The 16117-nt window shown below is 35.1% G+C and overlaps 1 protein-coding gene across 8 annotated transcripts in view; it reads right to left on the reverse strand.

Moving 5' to 3' along the window:
- The window catches only part of DNM1L (dynamin 1L), a 48515-nt gene that overhangs the window by 16358 nt on the left and 16040 nt on the right, over window positions 1-16117 (reverse strand). For 4 of the 8 annotated variants that reach the window (XM_087442575.1, XM_087442574.1, XM_014795874.2 and 1 more), the window contains exons 2-7: window positions 12335-12482; window positions 8268-8306; window positions 6749-6795; window positions 6236-6307; window positions 3712-3798; window positions 1899-2061 (exon numbers count right to left, since the gene is read on the reverse strand). In XM_087442575.1, the coding sequence (XP_087298701.1) occupies window positions 1899-2061; window positions 3712-3798; window positions 6236-6307; window positions 6749-6795; window positions 8268-8306; window positions 12335-12482 (556 nt within the window). The remainder of the gene's footprint in view (window positions 1-1898; window positions 2062-3711; window positions 3799-6235; window positions 6308-6748; window positions 6796-8267; window positions 8307-12334; window positions 12483-16117) is intronic. The other 4 variants (XM_004441161.3, XM_087442576.1, XM_014795872.2 and 1 more) reach the window with 1 other exon arrangement.

Consider the following 16117-nt stretch of genomic DNA (forward strand, 5'->3'; position numbering starts at 1 on the left):
TTTGCCTTTTCCAGAACGTTATATAAATGGAATCATATACATAGCCTTTTCAGCCTGGCTTCTTTCAGCTGGCATAATGCATTTGACAGTCATACATGTTGTTGCATGTATCAATAGTTCATTCCTTTTTATTGCTGAGTAGTGTTCCATGGTATGGATATACTATAATTTGCTTATTCATTCCCCATTTGAGAAACATCTGAGTTGTTTCCAGTTTTAGAAGATGATGAATAAAGCTACTATAGACATTTGCATACAGGTTTTTATATGAACATAGGTTTTTATTTAACATGGGTAAATATCTAGAAGTGGGATTACTGATATAACTTTTTAAGAAACTGCCAAACTGTTTCCCAAAATGACTGTACCATTCCCACCAGCAATGTGTAACAGTCCCAGCTGCCCTGCATAGTGTCCAATTTTACATGTGACATTTTTTAATTATAAGCATTTTTCTATAGTGTTCCAAATCTACAAAATCATCCTTTTTAATGATTTCATATTCTATTATTATCTTAATTTACTTAAGTATTCCTACTGTGGGCCATATTAAGTTGATTCTAATTTTTTGATACTATAAATAATACTGGATTAGATTATTTCCTTACGATGTATTACTAGATTAAGATTACTAGATCAAAAGCATGATTATAGTTATGGCTCAAGGGTCAATTTAAAATAAAATGTTTAACAGTTTAAATAGTAAAAATAAAATTTAAATAAACCTTTTGATATAGCTTATCTTTTAATCTAACTGAAATGAATGTTAATTACTCATAAAGTAAAAAAGTTTCTTAAAAACTTGAAATACAGGGCCGGCCCCGTGGCTTAGTGGTTAAGTGCATGGGCTCCGCTACTGGCGACTAGGGTTTGGGTCCTGGGGACACACCGCTTGTCAGGCCACGCTGAGGCGGCATCCCACATACAGCAACTAGAAGGATGTGCAGCTGCTATGACATACAACTATCTACTGGGGCTTTGGGGAGAAAAAGGGAAAAAAAGGAGGAGGATTGGCAACAGATGTTAGCTTAGGGCCAGTCTTCCTCAGCAAAAAGAGGAGGATTGGCATGGATGTTAGCTCAGGGCTGATCTTCCTCACAAAAAAAAAAACTTGAAATAAAAATATTTTAAAAATTGACCTTGTTTATGGGAATTTTAATTACAAGTCTTAGCACTAACATTTCCTATCCAATTTATTTGAAATTCTTAGTCAAAGAGGGAAAACAGAAACATGACACAGCCCACAGACCCTCCAAATACTCAGGAAAAAAAACTGGCTCCTGTATGGAGCAAAGCATACCTTTATTAGCGCAATAATAACCACTCTCCTACAAGCTGGCGTTTTATATATACTAAGAGATGCACATTCCAGCCTTAGTCAAGTATCATACAATGACCCATATATGGGTCAGGACAGGGTTATGAATGCTTCATAAAAGGATTTTACCCTTATTTCTAAGAATCCCCTCTGCCTTGAGCATGTTTAAATATTTTCTGCCTCTGCAGAATGCAGATACCATATTTATCTGCTATATCATAAAAATCTACAGTGATTTTTCTACTCTGAGAGTTATTTATTCAGCCATTCAAAAACCTACATCATTTTACTTACACAAATTTTTTGCAAAGCCATTTTATTTTAAATCATTAGGTAACCATTACAAATATGGACACTATGTGAAGTATTTTTACCTAGCCTGTACAGCAACTTATCCGTTAAAACTTTATTTCCCATCAGAATTTCTATTTGAAATTATAAGCAAAATAGAATAAAGCATTATTTTTTAAATCTGTATTAACAACTAGAGATATTACTTTTAAAAGAAAAATTCCTTTCTTGAAGGTAGGTTTACCATTGTTAACCGAGCATCTCATTAAATATTAACATCTGTCCTTACCATCTGGATCTACCTCTCTTGAAATTTTAAGTGCCTCTGATGTTGCCATATCTGTATTAGCAGCAGTGACAGCAAGGATGATGGAATTCGGGTTACTGATGAACCGAAGAATGAGCTCTCTAATTTGAAGCTCAATATCCTTAGGTTGATCACCTACAGGCACCTAAACCAAACAGAGATGAGCAAGGAACCACTAATAAAAACCAACTCAGCTTTTTCTCTCCCATTTAATCCACAGAACATAGGTATCATTCCATTTACAGATAGTTAAAATGAAGAAATTATATATTACAGTGGTATTTATGAATTTGGTAACATGTGAAAGTCTCAAAATGTAACTCTTGCAAATATCGTAGGTTTACCATGTCAAGAACTGGTCAATGTTAATTGCCTAGAGACATATTCATTCATTCATCCATTAGCAAATATTTATTAGAAGCCTACTATATTTCAGGCGCTGTTCTACATGCCAGATTATGTCACAGGAGTGGATAAAAAAAGATTGAAATTCCTACCTTTAGAGAGCTTACATTTTAGTGATGAGAGCAGATAATAAACAAATACATTATACAATATCTAGGTGATGGCAGGGCTACGGAAAAAATAAAGCAGAATAGGAGGCTATGAGATAATTAGAGAAGGCTGTGCTTTTAAATTATTATTTTTAATTGGATTATGCTTTTAAACAGAGTAATCAGGGAAGACCTTACTCAGATAATGACATTTGAGAGAATGACCAGAAACTGAAAGAAATAAGAGAGAGGTACATGCATAAATCTGAGGGAAGCGCATTCCAGGAGAATGAACAATAAAGGCAGAAGGCTGGAGCAGGAGGAGTTAACAGGAGAGTAATAGGGACAGATCAAGTACATGCTTTACATCTCTTTAAGAACTTAAGCTTTTAAGAACTTAAGCTTTTCCTCTGAGTGAAACAAGAAGCCTCTGGAGAGATTTTAAACCAAGGAATGACACAATCTAATATTCACTTTAACAGCATCACTCTGAGTGCTTAGTTAAGAACAGATTATGAGGAAGACCTGTTAGGAGCCTACTGCAGTAATCCAGGTGAGATGATGATAAAACAGATGAGATGATACATCAGGATGGTAGCTATGAATTTGTAAGACATGATACAGGAGTTCTGGATATATTTTAAAGGTAAGGAGAACCAAGAGGATTTGCTGACAGAGGAATTAGGACATAGGATAAGAAGTCTCAAGGATGACTACAAACCTTTAGGCTAAGCAACTGGTAGAACAGAGCTGCCATTTATTGAGATGGGGGAGACTATAGAAGGATCAAGTCAGGTTGAGGGACAGGTCAGGAATCTGGTATTAGACACATCAAGTTTGAAATGCCTATTAGACATTTAAGTGTATGTATAAAGTAGACAGCTGGATATTCAAATCTAGAGTTATCTGAATGCTGTCAGCATACAGACACTCATGTATTTAAAGTCATAAGATTGGAGGAAATCATCAAGGGGGTAAGTGTACTCCCTTGACAAGAACTCCAAACACTCAGCTCTGGGGCACTCACTGTTTAGACATTGGAAAGATGAGAAGAAACCAGCAAAAGAGACTGAGAAGGAGTAACCAGTGAGATTGGAGATAAGCCTGTAGAGTGTGGTATCCTGGAAGCAAGTAAAGCAAGTGTTTCAAGGAGAAAGGAGGACTCAACTACATCAAATGCTAACAGATCAAGTTAACTGCAAAAAAAGCTGATTATTCTCATATAGGGTAAGGAAAAACCACATCTGTTTAAGTGAAAACAAACATGACCAAATCCATAATGAGTAACAACTATTGTTTACCTTGGTCATTCCTGGCAAATCCACAAGTGTCAGATTGACAACATTGGGTGAAAAAATCTTAAGATGAATTGGTTCAGGGCTTACTCCCTAAAAATAAGTTTTAAAATATATTAAAATCATATTAAAGTTTCAATGAAATATAAAATGCTAATTTTATATTTATATAAACCTAATTTCAAGTAGATAGACATTAGATGCTTTTAAATACAAATTAAACCATGATCCCTAAAACATTTCAACAATCAAAACCTGATGATACACATGGGAAGTTACGCAGCCAACCACATAACTGGTTATAATCCTATCCAACTCTATACCATTAATATAAACAATTTATCTCCTCTGTATGATTTCACATTCTTTTCTCTTGATTCTAAGCAGATACCATTTCTTAAATATGTTTAATAGACTTAGTGCTGAACAAAAGATTAATGTATTCCTCACTATCCAAATTTATGAGGTTCTTAAGTTTAGAGAGTAAGGCATAGATAACAAGTTATCCAAATCAATTTGGTTCCTAATCTTTGAATACCAAGTGGCAAGAGTATATTGTAAGAGATTCCTCAGAAAATTTATCTGAATCTTCTGATCCCTGAATTCAAATAGGAAGAATTTGTATAGTGAGAGAGAGCTATATTTTCTCTCCCCTAGACTAAGATTATTACACAGACTCCCTCCTCTTCACCACTGGCCCTCTACAAGTTTTCGAGTTGAGTCAGCTACATGTAAAAAAACACTTATAATATGTTCATAACTTGTCTTTGTACATCCCCTTCTTTATCATTTAAAAAGTCCTCTCATCTATTTATCCACTGTATATCTTTCTTCATTAACCCACTGAAAATTCTAATTTCCCAGAAAGCTTTTGTGGAACATTCTTTACTCTGAGTTCTCTATACAGTTACATTTGCTATATTAAGATTACTCTGAGTTACTTTTCTATTTTCAATACTCCAGTGTTCCAAAGTCATTATATGTTGATATTCGGCCTACCTATCTAGGTTGTATATTTCTTACGCATTCCCTTATCATGCCCACTACAAAGCTTTGCCCAAATGCCTTTACAACTCCAATCTCACAGATATTTTAAATCCTTCAAGGCTTTATGTTAGGCATATGAAATCATTTAGATATTTAGACCACACAAAATTACTTACATAAGATCAAAGTATCATTTACTTCATTACAAACATGATTTAGTAAAGAAGAGATTTTTCATAGATTTGGGGATAGGGGACTTCTCATCTTTTAGACACTGTGGATGAGAAAACCTGCTAAGTAAGTAAATCATATTCCCACCATAAATTAAACATCTTCTAGGTATACAGCCTCAATCTTTCATGACATTCAGTTTAATGTCTAAATTAAAAACTCTCCTTTCTGATTCACCAGTCACATCCTCTCTAAATTCTAGTACTATGTAAAATTACAACAATTACTGAGGTCAGTAAATCCATGGGGATAGCAGGAGAGAGAATTCAGACTGGTGTTATGATTAATAACGTTCCAAAACTCAAAATTATCCCAGATATAATTACTGGAGTGACAACAAGCTAATCTAGCTCCTGCCACTTTTTCTACCTCTTCTATACAACACAATTACTAGAAATTCAGGGAAGTAGTAGCAGTAACATGGCAGCAGCAGCAGTAACCCAAAGGTTACCAGCCTAGAGTTCAATAATGAATAAAGCTTAGTCAATCACTAAAACAGAGACAAGTATCCTGAAGAGACATAAAGAACTAACATGGCTCCAAAATCCAAAAATGTCTTTTTGTCAGGAAGTAACCTCTCTAGCACAGTATCTGACAGATAAAAGGGCTCAGTAAATATGTTTGAATATTGGTACTCGGCTAGGGCCAACTTGCGGGATTAAATGCGCCTCTGGATAATACAAGAAGGAAGGTAAAAACAAGAAGAAAGGGAACAGAGAGAAAGGCAATAGGAATAGAGAGAGAAGAGTGAGAAAACAGAAGCATTTAAGGGAGGTAGCACTGATAGTGCCTGGTGTCAAGATTAATGGTATCTTAGACACCCAACTTATTTTAAATTCTCACAATCTTAGAAAACAAGAAAATAATTCAGTTGTTAACATTACTTTTCATTTTCTCTGGGAAAAAAACTAATTTCTCTCTCTCTACTTTCATAAGCAAATCTAGCCTTACTCAGGTAAGAAAAAGAACTTATCAAAATACATGTATCACATACATTATATGACGCTTCTTGAGTTACAGTAAATCAATCCTTCAGAAAAAGATAACCTATTGTAGCAGAATTAAAGAGAATTATATAATAAAGTGGAATGTACATCACAAGATCAAGAATAAGCATCTAAATGAAATATTTGATAGTACATAAAAGCTCTAAGAAACAAAAGGGATTGTCAGTAAAGTTTTTATATATTTGTGAAAATACTCCATTAGTTTCAAAGACCAGGATTATGAATTTACAATCACACATTATATAGAGAATACTCTCAATGATATATTTGCTGTTTATACTTTCCAGCTCTAAAAAGATGCCTACCTTATTATTTCCTGAAATCCTTTCTGTTTCATTTTCAATTTCTTGTCGAATTTCATCAAAATCCGTGTAAAGCTAAAAATTATTGAAACAAAAATCAAAAATTCTTAAGTGAGGGGTCGATAAATTTCAAGGATGTCTATGGATCTGCTTCAGAGAATTAGTAAACAAATTCTAATATATACATATATTTTTCTGAGCCAAGGAGTCATAATTTATAATTTCATATTTTATATGAATTTTTTCATATTTTATATAAATTTCATAATTTATATTTCAAAGCTGCCTGATCTCACAACATTAATCTCCAAATTGGAGAGAATAGGGCTGAACTTAAAGCGTTTTCCAAATAAACTGCTGTGATTAGAAACGTTACTAACATAAGATTTATTTTACAAGGAACAGTTGCTTCAAGATAACATGCCACATTGCCAATGATGAGAAACTAAATTATCAACTACTTGTACAAAAAAATTTTCAACACGTTACTTCTTCATAATATTCTTGTGTGGTTACCTTATTTTTGGTGTGAAGGAATTTACCCCATTCTTCTGCTTCAACCCCTGGAAAAAAGAAAAACTCCATTTATTGGAAACTATGGAAATTACTTTTTATCTTTAGGTAGGAATTCAAAAAGGCAACACAATATTATTTGTTCCTATTTTGCCATTAACTCAAGTTAAATATTTTAAGATTTGCTAAATTATACTTTCACATTTTAAAAATGGTATCATGTTATTTCAAAAACATGACTAACTTCAGATCAGAGTTGCTCACAGGTCTTCCCACCATTGAAATCTAGATTTTACTAATACAATTGTTCACTTGTGTTCATATTTTGTATGTAATTATATATGTTAAAAAGTTTATTCCTTATTTTTAAATATCTTACACATAAAAGCAGATTATCTGATGAAAGTATGCAATTAAGCTAATGGCAAAAAGAAGAAAAATTAAGAATCCTACTGAGTAATGCAAAAAGCATATATAATAGATTTATACACATAAATCAAGGTAAAAATCTGCAATATGTGAATAAAACAGCCGACTTTTCAATCCTTTTTTTCCCCTAATTTGGTTTCCTTTTGGTTACCCATAAAGTCACAATTGGTTGTTCCTTTAAAGAGCTCTCTCAGTAGTGTGAAGCTATTCTGTAATTTATATGCACTTTCAAGGTAATTTTTTTCCCCAGGACCAAGACTATATTTTGAACTAAAGGTTGGAAAGAAATGAAATGGGGTGGGGGGATAGACCCTGGCATATGTACTATATGGAGTCACTACTCTCCATTAGTTTCCAATAATAGGTTTGTTCTTCCTGCACTTGCCCAAAAAAGGAAAATACATTCACTGTAGACACTGTTTTAAGTGGTCTAAAACGTGGAAAGCAAGTTTTGTTCTGTTTTTCCCAGAGAAGCTAGAAATGTTTAATTGTAGAAAAGTAACCTAACTTTGCCTCCCCTAAGCACAGCTGTTCAGCTTTTGCCAAATTCAGAGTTTTAAATGTCTTAATGATTGAGTTTATGAATAATGCATATCAGCCACCTGAAATCAAAATAAAAAGGACTGTAAAGTATTCGAATAAATATTTATTGAGGAAAAAGTGCATCAATTCTTTGGTGGAATAAAGGTAAATAAAACTGGATCCTTTTTGCAAGTAAAATGCTCACCTACTTGAAGCTTAGTACCTTCTTCCAAGAAGTCTCATTGGAGGACTGCAGTAATCTAGGTGAACAGAACTCACGGAGGCAGGTACTACATACTAAAGGGGTATGTTTAATTTACCTTATCATATAAAAGAGGCCTGGCTTCACAAGCATGTTTTTAAAAATAAAAATAAAATAAATTACATTCACCCCCAAAAAAGCCTGCATTCTGATGCAATGCCAAAAGGTAACAAGAACCATTACAACCTACAATCAATGTGGATAGGCAAATAAAAAAGGAAGAAAAAAAATGCACACAGCCTGTAAGAGTACATAAGCACACATGCAGGCATAATAGAAAAAGGGCCAAAAACAATGGATAAAGGAAACCTTTAGAAAGGTGTCTTGAGTTTTTCCATGTAGCAGGGTCTGTAGTTAAAGAGAAATAGCACAGAATGATAAGTTTAGTGCTTACCCCTAATATTTTAAACCTTTGTTTTTTTTCCCCCAAAGCCCCAGTAGATAGTGGCATGTCATAGTTGCACATCCTTCTATTGCTGTATGTGGCAGGCCGCCTCAGCATGGCCAGAGAAGCCATGTGTCGGTGCGCACCCGGAATCCGAACCCGGGCAGCCAGTAGCAGAGTGTGCGCACTTAACCGAAAAGCCACGGGGTCGGCCCCTTTAAACCTTTTTAAAAACTCAGATGTGCAGAAACCTCAACACATTTCAAATGCACATAGCATTAAATTACTCAAAATTTATAACTAGCATTAAATTACTCAAAATTTATAACTATATAATTTCCAATACAATTTATTACAATCAGAGGGAAGTATAGAAGTATATAATATTTTAAGTGATAAATCAAGCATATTGTGTGCCATAATTTATTTTTATTTTCTTTTTTTTTTTTTTTAGATTTTATTTATTTTATTTTTTGCCCCTAAAGCCCCAGTAGATAGTTGTATGTCACAGCTGCACACCCTTCTAGTTGCTGTATGTGGGACTCGGCCTCAGGATGGACAGAGAAGTGGTGCCTCAATGCGCACCCGGGATCCGAACCCGGGCCGCCAGCATCGCAGCGCACACACTTAACCACCAAGCCACAGGGCCGGCCCTATTTTTATTTTCAATTGCAATTAATTATGTCACCTCTGGTTTCTAATTCTAACACAAATGGATTAAAATTAATTCACTATTCAAAAATTTGCCTTAGATATGACTATGGGAAAAGATCAATTGCCTGGTAAAAAAGAATCTACAAAACATACCAAACTTCTTTCAAAATCTTATGAGTAAGTAAATATTAAGCATTTACCCTATTCACTAAAATTGAGCTTTATAAGGGATTATTTTCTTTAAAATATATATTGAATTTAACAGAACACAACAGAAACAAGTTGGTCTTTAATCAGCATGCTACTTTTGGATCTCGTCTAAAAGGAAATCTGAGGAAAGCTTGATTTATTTCTTACAAATATATAAAAGATAATCACGGAGTTCAAAGTTCAAACTAAAACCCCATCCCACTCTAAAACAGTCTGATTTTGTTTTTAGTAAGATTTTATCAGGGGCCGGCCCCGTGGCACAAGCAGTTAAGTGCGGGCCGTCCGCTGCAGCAGCCCGGGATTCACCGGTTCGGATCCCGGGCGTGCACCGACGGACGCACCGCTTGGCAAGCCATGCTGTGGCGGCGTCCCATATAAAGTGGAGGAAGATGGGCATGGATGTTAGCCCAGGGCCAGTCTTCCTCAGCAAAAAGAGGAGGATTGGCAGATGTTAGCTCAGGGCCGATCCTCCTCACAAAAAAAAAAAAAAAAGATTTTATCAGAAAACTCTTTTACAGGACAGAAGTGGGGGGCAAGCTGAGAAATACTATAAATCTATATATTCACACCTCAATTATCCTATATAGTTGGCAGAATGAAGGATCCCACATTAAGTAAATTTTCCTGATAATTAAACTATATACATTAAATATTAAAATATTTTATTTTAGCCAGTTTGGATGGACCTATTATTTAAAATGGATTATACTGCTCCATGTCATCTTAGAATACACTGCTCTTAAATGAACCTATTATTGGTAACTTAGGCCTTTGTTATATAACAGAGCCCTCTGAGGCTATAAATCCCTATACAAAATGATTAGAGACTGATTTTTTTCTTTTTTTTGAAATTTTTCTGTCTGGTTATGTTTTCCTCCCTTTCTCCTCTCTGGATGTCAGGCTGTCAAGTAGTTCCTACTCTTCTGGCTAACTAAATGTTTATCTGCTTCATTATTCTAATTTCCTCTGGGTTAGAATGACTTATGACAAGGTAGAAGTGTTTATCCCGAGGATAAAGAGGCTCTGTGAGAAACTAAAGAACTATTTGAGACACGTGAAATTCAGTACTCAAAATTTATGAAATCTGTTTTGTGTTCTGGGTAGCTGAGTTGTCATTTTAAGTGAATTTTTATGTTTTTTATATAAAAAATAAGCACTAAGCTGGAAAAAATATATAGAGAGAGGTAAAGATATGCAAATTTTCTGACCAACCACCAAGAAGAGACATCAACAAGACAGTGGACACACAAGCAAAGAGATACCAAAGAACCCACACTTCTAGGGCTGAAATGTACACCCTTTTCTAGAAACAATGCCCACATCTACAAATAGTTTCTGAGATACAGGATATCATCTGCCCTTTTCAAGGTGACTGAAGAAAATGAAAAGTTAAAGGAGAGAGACCTAATTAATGCCATACAGTTTCTTAAAGTCTTAGTTTAAGGTATTTGGTAAATTTGATGAAATTAAGTTAGTAAGAATGAAATTTTAAGTGTTATTCTATACATTTGAAGCTGGACCATAGGTTAGTTCAAAATGATTAAACTCAAGGTTCAGAATTTCAATAATAAAGAAATATTACAGAAATACAAAGTGATGAATATACCAAGCTACCTAACTTAAGTAAAAGGCTCCTACATATCCTCTGGCAGTCTATACAAAAGTATTCCTTATTAACTTCTACAACTTCATTAATTTGCATCAGTGATTAACTATCTATAGTCACAGTAGATGCTCATGAAAGGTTTTTTTGTTCTCCTTTAAAAAAAAAAAATCAAGCTATCACCACCAATGCTCCTATAATAAGTGAAGAAAAAAATCAGATACAGAAATTAACTTCAATTTCCTCCATATTATCATCCTATCTTAGGTCCGAATAATAGAAGTAGAATGAAACTACATTTAAAACAGATCTCTGCAGATAAGAAACAAACATGAACTCTGCTGCAAATTTAATTTAATAATTAGAGCTATTTTACAGGCTTTTATAAATAAGACAGAAATTCTGAGCCAAACACTGAACTAAAAGGGAAGATTATATTCTCATCAAACATTTCAAACCTAACTAATATAAATATATGATTAATATAGGATACATATTTAATAAGCAATTTAAAATCTGCTCATAGACATAGACAACACTTCTTAAAATATTTTCAGTTTAATCAAAGAAGAACTGCTATAAAGGACGGTACATATTCTCCAATCTTAATACTCCACATTTGCTATTCGGGGGAGGCCAGGATCTTAAAAATCAAGATAGTATGTGCTATATAGGTAAACCTTAGCAAGAGAAGGATAGTAAAAAAATAATTAAAAAATCAAAACTCTTGGGGCCGGCTCCGTGGCTTAGCGGTTAAGTGCGCGCGCTCTGATGCTGGCGGCCCGGGTTCGGATCCCGGGAGTGCCCCGAGGCGCCACTTCTCTGTCCAACGCGAGGCCGAGTCCCACGTACAGCAACTAGAAGGATGTGAACCTATGACGTACAACTATCTACTGGGGCTTTGGGGGGAAAAAACTGAATAAATAAAATCTTTAAAAAAAAAAAAAAAAAAAAAAAAAAATCAAAACTCTTTCTAAAAATAATATTCATTTTAGAGAGAAGGGCAAAAGAGTCAAAATTAACAGGCAGATGGTAAGACCAGAAAAAGGAAGGCAAGATAACATTGCTATACTGAAAAGCAAAGTCGTTTTAATTTTATTTAACATAAAATCTTTAAACTAGAATCTAAATTATTTAAATTCTAAATCCAAGTAAAAAAGCAAAAACATTGTTTTAAACATTAGAAAAAGAGTTTAAAACACTCCAAAAGACAGAAAGACTTTTTCTTTAAAATAAATGATTCCTGTTTACTGAGTATCTCACTAGATCCTCCATTAAATAGCATTAACAGTTTACCAAGCCGCATTACCAAAAAGATACTATTCCAAACAAGTTTACTTGTGGGCCTCAAAATAACAAAAATTACTTTTTTACATGAGAAAAGATGCATACCACTTCTCTTCACAGGACTTCTGATTTTGCTACAGCCACTAATTTCTAACTATGTAATCAATTCATATATTTTAAATATTTGACAAAAATGAAGAGTTTTAAAATAATTCTTATTCCAATTCTAAAATTTACCATTTTCTTCTCCTGTTGTTTTTCGTTTATCTTCGGGTGAAACATGGACTAGCTGCAGAATGAGAGGTCTCCGGGTGACAATACCAGTGCCTCTGGGAAGCAGGTCCCTCCCCACTAGGCTTTCTAGCACTGAGCTCTTTCCACTGCTCTGAAAACAGAATATACAAGAGCAAAATGAGTTTCTTAACAGATTTTTCTGTAACTCAGTAAGACTATACTAACAAAGCAGCATAAAAAGAAATTATTTTAAAGAAAAAATTATTGCCAAGACATGAGTTTAGTTGACATTTTCTATTTTATGATCTTTATTTCTTTAAAATAAAAAAACCCAAAAAGAGAATATAAACATCCCATTCCCCGATAATTTCCCTTCCTTTTTTGATACTCTTTCAACTAGGTTTTCAAAATCTATACAATATTGGTATACATAAAATTATGCCTATAATATGTAGATACTTTACTTTAAATGGGGTAGTACTTTATGGATTTTTCTCTAATTTGCTTTTATTTTTAATGTAACAATCAGGGATATCATTCCATATTAATATATTAACTTCTGTGTTTAATAGTTAAATAGTATTCTGTGTGTAAAACCAAACCCCAACTGATGGACATTTAAATGGTTTTTGCTGTTAACAATGCTGCAATGAACATGCTTTGTACATAGAACCTTACTTACGTATCCTATTACTTCATTAGATTTAGTTCATGAAATGAAATTGCTGTGATTAAAGAGCATACAGATTTTAAGCATTCACAGATACTGCCAGACTGCACACCAGAAGATGGCAGGCACCAAGCTGTACTTCCCACCCAGTCTGCTGCATCTCCATCAGCATTAGTCATTATCATTCTGTTCAATCTGCTACTTAGATAGATGAACACTGACAACTCATTTAAATTTGCATTCCTTTACTATTCAAGTCAAGCTTATTTTGTTTAAGGGCTTTCTGTATTTTTTCCTTCAGTGATTTGCTTGTTCAAATGTTGGCATTTTATATGTTGCTTATTAGTTTATAAAGCTCTTTATCCATATAAATATTTCATTTTTTATTGTTCTGAATATTTTCCCCCAACTTTTTATTCTGAAAATTTCAAAGCCACAAAAAGCTGCGAGAAAATTAACAGTGAATACCATACACCTTAACAAAGATACACCAATTATTAACATTTTGACACATCTGCTTTGTCTCTTCTTACACACACACACACTTTTTTTTTTCTTTGTGAGGAAGATTAGGCCTGAGCTAACATCCAATGCCAATCTTCCTCTTTTTGCTGAGGAAGATTGGCCCTGGGCTAACATCCGTGCCCATCTTCCCCTACTTCATATGGGATGCCACCACAGCATGGCTTGACAAGCGGTGCGTTGGTGTGCCCCCAGGGTTCCGAACCGGGGAACCCCAGGCCAGGGAAGTGGAGCATGCACACTTAACCGCTGCACCACGCCCCCAACACACACACACTTTTTCTTAGTTATATATATCATGACACTTCATGCCTAAATATTGTGGTATATCTCTAAGAACAAGGGCATTCTTCTACATAATCACGATTACACTCAGGAAATTTAACATAGATACAATACTAATAAATGGTAGATAATCAAATAATATATAAATCCTTGGTGTCTATTATACATTTTAAATGTTTATAAATTTGCCGGTTATCTTATCTTTGTAATTAATATATTTTTCTGTACAGAATATTTTTTCCATACTGTTTTTTCTTAGTAGTCAAAACTAGTACATCTTTTAATTTCATATTTTCTACAAATGCAAAAATCCTCAACAAATATCAAAAAAGGTCTAGAGGCGGGCTGGCCCCGTGGCTTAGCGGTTAAGTGTGCGCACTCCACTGCTGGCGGCCCGGGTTTGGATCCTGGGCGCACAGCGACGCACCGCTTCTCCGGCCACGATGAGGCCGCATCCCACATACAGCAACTAGAAGGCTGTGCAGCTATGACATACAACTATCTACTGGGGCTTTGGGGGAAAAAATTTAAAAAAAATAAAAAAAAAAAGGTCTAGAGGAAGCAGATGGCCCACTCAAGTTAGGTTAATTTAAGGAGGGTTTATTTACAAGTGAATTTTTTTTTTTTTTAACAAAGCTGTGGCTGAGGCTTAGAGGAGTCACAAGGCACAATGCAATAACCCAGAGTAACAGAGAAGTTCTTATAACGCATAGGCCCTGAAGGAAGGGCTAGGACTTTTAGAAGAGGGAGAACCAGCCCAAGGCACATACATACAGGGAACGAGCCAGGGGAATTAATACCCAGACTTTAGTCTCCTCCTTTCTCCATTTCCTGCCAGGGCTCCCCACTTCCAAATCCAATCAGAAGCCAGAGGACTTAGAGGCCCATTCATGTTGTCCAGAAAGGTCCCTCATGATAGAGAACAGGAATGTTGAGTGGAGGTCAAATTGAAGATTATGTGGCACATCTTGTGTTGCTAGGTTTTGGCATCCAGGTCCCTCTCAAAGTAAAATGGGGTGCTTTTCTTTTCTGTACTCTGAAATAATTTAAACAACATGGAAATTTACTGTTCTTTATGTGTTTGATAAAAACTGTCCATAAAAAAAACCATCCCGGGCTGGCCCTGTGGCACAGCAGTTAAGTTCGCGCGCTCTGCTTCGGCAGCCCGGGGTTCCCAGGTTCAGATCCCGGCACGCACCGATGCACTGCTTGTCAGGCCATGCTGTAGCAGCGTCCCATATAAGTAGAGAAAGATGGGCACGGATGTTAGCCCAGGGCCAATCTTCCTCACAAAAAAAAAAAAAAAATCACCCAAATGGTCAGCTCCATGGCCTAGTGGTTAAGTTCAGTGCTCTCCACTTTGGAGGCCCAAGTTCAGTCCCTAGGCATGGACCTACGCCACTCGTTGGTGGCCATGCTGTGACAGCCACCCACATACAAAACAGGAATATTGGCACAGATGTTAGCTCGGGGCGAATCTTCCTCAAGAAAAAAGAGGAAGATTGGCAACAGATGTTTGCTCAGGGTGAATCTTCCTCAGGGAAAAAAAAAAAAAATCAACCAATTCTCCTGGATTTTCAAATTTATAGGCATAATTACTTATAATATTCTTAGAAATTGTTCATATTTCTTATTTCCAATATTTTGTCTTTATGTCTTTTTCCTAACCAAATTTTCCAATTGACTTTTAAATTGATCTTATTGGTCAAATCTGTATTTTACTGATTTCATTTTGTAATTTTTTTTTTAATACTGTTAATTTCTTCTACCTGGTGTTTTTTTCTGGGGAAGGGGGGTTATTTATCTATTCTTCTTTTTAAAAACTCCTGGAGTTAAATATTTAAGTTACTTCTCTATCTCGTTATCAACACTTGCCCTGCTCTGCCTATACACACACATACATCCCCCAATCTGAGTCATTTCTATCTTATTTCTTCTATAACAAGAATCATGGTTCTCAAGGATACAGTTCATGACAGAATTAGAATAACACACACTCATTTGCTTTTTATTTCACATTACACACAGAGTCTCCAGATGATACCAATACTATCACCACCAATATGATTACCAAAAATAGTTTTTAAAATGTTTTGCATTTGATCCCTCCATTCTCCTTCCCACCTCTTTATAGACGATACTTGCTCTTTCTTTATCCTCCATTTAGTCTTGGTTCTGCAAGTATGTGTATGTAATGCTAACCATCAGTCCTTATGTTAATGTCTCTAGTCATTTTGAGTCTCTGAAGCTTCTTCTCTAGCGGATTCCTCTGGAAGGGCTAATGGGAACAATACTCTTCAAGTTCTAGC

This window comes from Ceratotherium simum, chromosome 17 (assembly GCF_057802395.1).
Source record: "Ceratotherium simum simum isolate JZ-2026a chromosome 17, ASM5780239v1, whole genome shotgun sequence".
NCBI classification, from domain to species: Eukaryota; Metazoa; Chordata; class Mammalia; order Perissodactyla; family Rhinocerotidae; genus Ceratotherium; species Ceratotherium simum.